The sequence below is a fragment of the Alligator sinensis genome, unplaced genomic scaffold (assembly GCF_000455745.1).
Source record: "Alligator sinensis unplaced genomic scaffold, ASM45574v1 scaffold76_1, whole genome shotgun sequence".
In the NCBI taxonomy this organism is placed as follows: domain Eukaryota; kingdom Metazoa; phylum Chordata; order Crocodylia; family Alligatoridae; genus Alligator; species Alligator sinensis.
This window is the reverse complement of record NW_005841865.1, coordinates 2,868,307-2,876,307: the sequence shown is the minus strand read 5'-3', so window position 1 is coordinate 2,876,307 and position 8,001 is coordinate 2,868,307. Positions and strand designations below refer to the sequence as shown.

Here is an 8,001-nt window from a genome sequence, read left to right as displayed (position 1 = left end):
CCCCCCCCCCCCCCCCCCCCCCCCCCCGACACCGCCAGTGGCAGGGGCAATGCGTAGGGGGTGCACAGGGGTGCATGTGCACCCCTGAGAGCGCAGGTGCACCACGTCAGGTCATGCTCCCTGTTTAGCCAGCAGGCAGGGGGGCAGGCAGGTGCACCAGTGCCGCCTCTGCGAGCGCTGCCCGAGGAGTGGAGCTGCCAGTGGGCCGCAGGACTTCTGGAAGCGGCGGGGCTGCTTTCGTGGTGAGTGAGATCGACCGCGGGGAACCCCCTCTCAGTCACTGCCAGCAGGATTGGCCACCGGGGGACCGCCCCCCCCGTCGCTGACTGGCGTCAGGGGGGCATGTGCCCCCTGACTCAAAAGGCACCAGACACCTATGGGCAATGGCATCCACGGGCAGTCCCCGATCGCCATTGACCGGTGCTGACGCTGCCAGCGGCATCTGCAGGTGGTTCCTGACTGCTGGTCGGCGCTTGCCACCCCCCGCTCCGCTGACAGCGCTGCGACCACCTGCGGGAGCTCCCCGCTTGCCACCACCATGCTCCCACCACCGTCTGCGGGAGCTCACCGTGCCCCTCAACCTCCGGGGGCATGTGACATTCATGCCCAGAAGCATGGGAAATTCCCATGGTACAACACAGACAGAAGTACACCTGGATCAACAGTGGCGGTCCAACCTCTTTTTGAACACCTCCAGTGATGCTCTTATGCTGAGATGCTTTGACTACTTTCCTAACCAATTGTGGGAAAACTTACCTGACCACAGGGGAAACTGTGGGAAGGCATGATTTTGTCTGTCTTCATTGAAAAATGGGCAGATATCAGACTGAGGTAAAACAGGCCCCAGGCTCTAAGCTACACATTAAGCTAGTAAGATACCCTGTCTTAAAGCTCCTGCAAGCCCACCTCAGTTTTTTCTGTGTAGTCAGAGTGGGGGGAGGGGAGGGTTGAGGCTAAAATCTAGATAATAGTCTGGGATGATTTTGCGCCACAGACACCTCTAACACCTGGTATTATCCATCAGACTCAGATCTGTCCATCAGACTCAGATCTGTCCTGATGCCTGTAAATCCAGTTATTTTGTTCATGTCTAGGCAAGTGATGAGCTGATGAACTCTTTTTCCTTTGCCTCCCTGTTGTTGCACTATATTCTAACTCCTGCACTCTCACTAATTCTTTCAACCCTGCTGCTCCTTGCTCCTCCTCTCCCTGTAGCCAAAAACAATTGAAAACTACAATTCAAGTGGGTACCATATTCATTTACTTCTCAGTTACCTTCCCTTCCCATCTCCTCCCCTTATCTGTTTCCCATCTTAGATTAAGAGCCCTGCAGGGCATGGTTGTGATGCCCAGATTAATGGGGATTTTAATCCCAAAGGAAGCCTTCTGGTACTCCATGATATATATGTTTATTACCAAGAATAACAGGTACCTCACAGTGTCTAGCACCTCCTGCCCCAGCTGAACCTGCAAGCATATATTTGAGGGGCACAGATACTTTCCTGCCTCAGAACTGTAGCCTGAGCCAATGAATTCTTGTTCTCCTTGAAGACTGGAGCTATGTCCTCCAACTAAGATACATGCTGGTGTTCACTGGCTCAGGCCAGTTGGAGAAATCAAAGCAACTAATTCCTGAAACTTTGCATTTTCTCTTTGCACTGAGGCCTGGTACTGTGTCTGTGAAGTCCTGGCATCAAGCCCTTCACCCGCCTTTAAATTCTCTATCAAGTCTGCAGTAGTTTAGCCTGGCTACCATGTGATACTTCTCCTTCCTCTAGTTAGCACCTTGCTGCTGAGGATAATGCATCTTTCAGACACCAGATTAAGTCTCACTGGTTGCATCTACGCGAGATGCTACTGTGCAGTCATTACTGCGCAGTCATTTAGTACTTGTATAAACAAGTACTATAAACAAGTACTAAATGACTGTGCAGTAACTTGAGTTGCTGCTCAGTGCCAATGAACACCTTTTTCGTGATGCTACTGCCTGGTAGCCTAATACTACTGTGTGGTAGTGTTGTATCACGGTTGTTGCCAGGTGATGCTACTGCATAGTAGTATAGGGGTACCGCGCAGTCAGCATCTCATGTAGACGTGGTCACTGTCTCCCACAAGGTAGATCAGCCTGTTTCTCATTGTACAGATGGGGAAAACAAGGAAGGGGATGGAAGGAACTTTCCCAATGTCATACAATATCTGTGCCAGAGTCAGGATTAGACCCCAAGAATCCTGCCTGCTGAGCCATCCCTTGGTTTGTTAGGTAACAGGTCATCTATGTGCCCATAAGTGCAGGCTTCCAGAGGAGATTAAAACCTTCAAGAGCCAGACAAATCAAAGACACGGTTGGTTTTATTCCACAACACAATGTGTTGTATGTAGTAAAATGGACCACTAGATGGTGCTTTCTGGATAGGGATCTGTAACAAGGAGCAGATCCTTTCCTACAGTGTTTGCTCTGAGTTGCTCCCTGTCTTTTTTCCTTGGCTTCATGCCCTAATCAGTCTCACTGTTTGGTTCTGTCCAGTTGGAGTGGAAGCTTTGATGCAGAGGGACCTGGAAAGATGCTTATGGGCAATGAATGCTCCTCCCATTCTGTGCCCCGGGGGAAGAAAATGTCAAGGCCAGGATGAGCTGGGGGGTACAGCACTGCATTTCCTAGTGCTGCAGGATAGGAGTGCTTGACAAGGGCCACACTGGCCTCTTGCCAGTCTTGAAGGCAGAATGGCAGTGCCAGGTTTGCGCACACATGCACACACACTCATGCATACACAAGAACAGTATGCAGAAGCTGACCCCAGGGCTTGTATCTCCCAGGGTGGATTTGTGGAAATTGCCTGCTGCTGTCACAAAAGCTCCAGCTGATCAGCTTTTTCCTTTGGGTTATTTTTAGTCATCTTGGTTTGCACAGTGGGAGCTTTTGCTGTAGAGACTGAATCACTTTCACAATTGGTTCATGAGCCTGAGGAGGGAAAAGGCAAGACGCGAGGGCACTATACAGTGCTTCTTGAACTACAGGTACCCATGCTGTGGCTAACAAGCCCTGCTGGTGGCACACAGCACAATGGGAGATAATGACCTAAAGAGAAGAGGCCGACTCATTTCAGTTCCTCTAAACTCTGCCCAGCCCCAATGGATATTTCTGAAGGACATATGGTACATTAAGAAATATATTTATGGAGGCCAGATATGAGCCTTACATCCTGCCTCAAAGGCCAGGCTGGTGGGGAATGAATGGGGTGGGGCACCCCTAGTAGATGTCATAAGGCTTGGGAATATTTCACCAAATATCTCAATCACCTTCCAGGCTCTCCTCACCTGTCACAAGATGCTTCATTTCATGAAGTTGTTGGGTCAGGTAAAGTCATGCAATTGAATGTAGATGGAAACTGGGAATATGCATAGGGGTGAGCCTCTGAAAATATCCCTTGAAAATATGCAGCTGTGCACTTCATATCCAGGGACTGCCCATACAGACTGGCTACTGCACACAGCTGTTCCCTGATTTGTAGGACACAGGGGTTTCATCATGTGCTAATGCAGCCCCACATACATCTGGGGATGGATCTGAACTGCTAAGTTATTCAGCTCATCCTCCCATCCAGTCCTGCTACCTCTTTAGCCACTCTGGTCTGAAATGTTCTGTGATGGGATTTTGAGCCCTTTCTTCAAGAGACTAGTTTGAAGTTAGAGATGCTGTTATTAAGAAGCTCTTCCTGATATGAAGCAAAGCAAACAGTCCAGAAACAACAGCTCAGATTTCCACACCTGAATGCTTGCAGCTGTGCCACTCTCCAACTTGCACATGCAGGTCCTGTGAATGTGCTGAGAGTATTTGCTGTCACAGACAGGTAACTTCCCTAGCTACCTGAGCAGCCCAGGTGCCACATCTGACTGTACTCATAGCTGCAGCCATCACTGGTGAAACACGTGGAGCTAGTTTGGGAAATCTGAGCTCTCCTTTCAATAAATACAATCAGAAAGGCATTGGGGGCACTTCTGCTTTTTTTGTTCCAGGTATGTACAGCACCTAGCACACTGGGCTCCTGGTCTGTAACTGAGACCCCCAAGCACTGCCATGGGACAAAGAAATAATACTAATTCAATCATTAATAAGTAACCTGAATACACAAGAATGTGTGAACCCTGAGGAACCTTTGATGCTTTATTCCTTGCAGGGCTGTAGGAGGCCAGCCCCCTGCTGGACATTTTTTAGATAGTCTGGATTGATGGATTTGTTTATTAACTCTCAAACAGAAAATCATCCGTCTCAGCATCTGCCGTTGCAAAAGACACTGCTGCACCAGGCAGAGTTTGGACTTGTGGGGAGTCCTGCGTGGGTGATCAGGCAGGAGGGATGGTCTTTGTTCAGCCCCTTGCATGTCAGCGTAACGTGTTAAAGTGGGAGTGCTGACATGGGCAGAACCAGGCTGGGTTTTAGCCTACGCAAATGCCCTTCTTGCCTAAAATCCATCGCTGATTCCACTGCCCTGGCCCTGCGCTGCCCATCCCAACCCAGAGCAAGTAATGAATTCAGCCTGCTTGCTCTGGTAGTGATGCTGTTTCCATGAGCCCATGTGATGCTCCGATAGTGCAGCTGCTGCTGCTCTCTCCTTCCCCTGTTCTTCCAATCTCAGGCTGTCATGGCGACTCCCAACAATGTTACTCCCACCAACTGCAGCTGGTGGCCCATTTCAGCTGTCGATAATGATGCAGGGAAATCCAAAGAGGCTGAGGAAAACCAGGACCTGACAGACCCTGCTCTCAGATCCAAGGACAGACTCGTTTTGTATCACTGGACGCAATCTTTCAGCTCACAAAAGGTAAATGCTCTGCTGGATTCCCAGGAAAGAATCACCTCCAGTATCCAGGGCATACGCCTGCCTCGGGAGAATGGCTTGCTTATAGAAGAGGAGACTGGCTGTTTCACAGGGATGGAAAGGGGAGCTGCTGGCAAGGAGAATGTGTAAATAGCGGGGTATTTTGTGCCTGCATTTCTGCAATTTAACTGGCTTGCTCGGGGTGGAAGGGGGGAGTTCACGGTAATTTTGTCTTTGGGTTAGGATCAGATTTGATTCTGGGAGATGTTTCTGATTTATCATTCATTTGAAGCCTGAATCTCACATGAATCTGAGTGGAAGAAGTGTGGACAAAGAGAAACATAACTGAAATACTGGCTATCTAGGACTACCCTGGTACTGGAGGCAGGGGAGGGAGCCATATCTACAATGGTTACCTTGAGTTCCTATATATCCTAGTACCAAACTCTTCCCAGGGAGGTGAATATAGGGCTCTGCTCTGTGCCAGGAAATGCATTTGCTCTGGACACTGCAGCAATGCTATTGAAATCCTGTTCCCCAGACTCTCGGTCTGCTCGGGGCTGTCACGCTTGCATGTCAGGGATAAATAACAATCAATCACCTTTTCCAGTTGATAGCCAATGTTCCATGCTGCATCTTGGGAGAGCAGGGGCTGTGCAACAAACCTGCCAGAAGCAGCCCCAGCCCTGCACTTTACATTCATTATATATGGGAGTTGAATTATTCATAGCAGAGAAGGTGAATATAAAGTTTGCAAGATGCCAGGGCCCTTGGATTGCTCTCCCTTGCAGCCCAAGCCCAGTCAGGGAAGCAGGTGGGGGGGAGGGACACTGAGAAACCCCAGGACACACAATGCAGCAGGATGGCTGCACATGTGCTGTCTGTTCTTCCCACTCTCCCTCCTGAGACAGGTGGCTGAAGGGCTTATTCTGCATTTGCACTACTGAGATCGTGAGGCTGATTTGGCTGCTTTTCCTGGCTTTTCCTCCTTCCTTCCCTGGCTTGCCATACCCCTTTGGTGGAGGTGGCTATGTACGCCCTTATCTTTTGTTTTACTCCTTTGTCTCCCAGTGTTGGGAAGGAAACGGTTAACCCTCCACTCACACAGGATTTTCTACAACCAGTCCTGAGCTAGCACCACCTCTGCCAGAACCCAGGGGAGTCCATGGGCAATGCATTGCACATTTAAAGTCACAGCACAAAGAGTAGCACTTGGGAGCTGAAACCCAAGTCAATCTTTTTAAATCATCTGTGAGGAAATAGTAATGCTTCTACAATGTATTCACTGCAACTGGGGCTCAACCAACCAATGTACTGCATATGACAGAGCACAATGCTGTATGTGCAAGTGCATTGAAGCCAGCCTGTGGGACTAGGCACATCCCTGCTGTGGACTGAAATACCCTTCAGAGCTTTTGTCAAACAGGAAATCTGCTTCCTAACAGCCATGAAGAATCCTCTAGGAGCTCCCTGGACACTCAGATGGACCCATCAACTTCCCACAGAGGCTTCTGGATATTGACTTTTAGGTGGGCTTTGGGGGTCAGGTTGTGAGAGGTGGGGAGCACCTGCTGGGCCCCTGCCAGGCTATGTCCCACCCTATGGAGAAACAGAAGGGCTTTTATGTTGAAGAGGTGTCTTGTTTAGAGCAAAGTGTCTGGCACAAATAGACATCACCAAGTGTTGGAGCGTGCAGATGGCTGAGCACAGGAACACCTATAGGGACCCACCAGCAGAGCACTACACAGCAGCCTTGCCAGCAGGCCAAGGAGAGAACAAAGGGGGTTGCACAGGGGCTGGGCCCAGGCTGACTGTTCAGCACCGTGGCCAGAGCACGAGGGGCACCAGTCTCCTGTTGAAATTGAAATTGGGGGTTTTGTGCCTGGTGTCACCCACCTGTGTTAGTCACACGTGGGGTATGTTGGGCCCAAGGATTTTGAACAAGGCCTCGGGTGCCCTGTCATTAACAGACACTGCCAGTCACTGAGACTCAATGCCTAGAAAGGAATTCAGGCCTTGAAGTTATTAGTAAAGCTCCCAGTGACACCAGTGGTGCCAGGATTTCACTCCAGGCCTCTAGGATGAAAGGTGCCATCAGTGGCTTTTATTCTCTGGGCATATAAATACTAGATTGCTAGTTAAGAAAATAAAACTTAGCTGAGAAAAGAAGCTGGTTTTGCAGGCAGAATTTCTACACCCAAAGACATGTCTCAGAAGCTGACTTCAGTCTTTAGGGGACTGATCTTTGGCAAGAGCCTCTCACAGCCAGCTTTCCACTTCAAATCCACCGGGACCCAGAGTTGTTCCCTTCTGACAGACCATTGTCTGTGGCTGCGGGGGGCAGGACACAGAGCGATGGTCTTCAGTTGCAGCAAGGGGAAGTTAGATTGGCTATTAGGAAGAATTTTCTCACTCTGAGGCTGCTTAAGCATTGGAGCAGGATATAGCGATTGTGGGATCTCCATGCTTGGAAGATTTTAAGAGCAGGTTAGATGGGTTTAGTTAAGTATGAACCTACCATGATCAAGGGTCGAGACTTTATGACTTCCTGAAGTCCTACTATTCTATGATTCAGTGGAAGGTCTTGGTGTTTTGTATACAGAGAGTTGGTCCTGGAAGATCCCGGCAGATCACATTTCCATCTTTGAGAAGCTGCCAGAGCAATTGGTGTTAACGGCTGCCTTGTTAGCAATCTTGTTTAAGAGCCTGATAACAGAATAAGCTCTCTGGAATGGACTCAGCCCAGAGGCAGCTGCTGGGCCAGGGTTGAACTCAAGTGGCTGAGGGTGCCGTGTGGGGGCACCATGTGCAGTGATTAGTGAGCCAGACCAGCAATGTCCTGTTTCTTGGCATTCATGAGATACTGGTTATGCAAGTAGATGTGTGAAGGTTTATTCAGGGATTTGAACAGGGTGGAATAGGATCACACATAACCACCTACTAGGTAGATGGGGATTTGGTCCTGAGTGTCTAAGGAGTGCTGTCAGGTAGTCCTCTGGAGCAAAGTGCTGTGCCTGACATGCAATGAGCAAGGTTGTCACCATGACCTGCTGTAACTGCTGTCAGCACATGGTGACACCTGATACTGGCTCTGAGTCTGCTCCAGAACCAGCCCTTGTCTTCTTCATGGCTGCATGATGGGCTGATCTCCCTCCATTCCGGGATGGGGCATTCCAGGATTGCC

The 8,001-nt window shown here is 49.6% G+C and overlaps 1 protein-coding gene across 1 annotated transcript in view; it reads left to right on the top strand.

Annotated features, from left to right (window-relative positions):
* Positions 1-4,640: 4,640 nt before the first annotated feature.
* GDAP1L1 (ganglioside induced differentiation associated protein 1 like 1) overlaps positions 4,641-8,001 on the top strand; it is a 42,832-nt gene continuing 39,471 nt past the window's right edge. The window contains exon 1 of the mRNA XM_006016687.3: positions 4,641-4,820. Within this exon, the coding sequence (XP_006016749.1) occupies positions 4,641-4,820 (180 nt within the window). The remainder of the gene's footprint in view (positions 4,821-8,001) is intronic.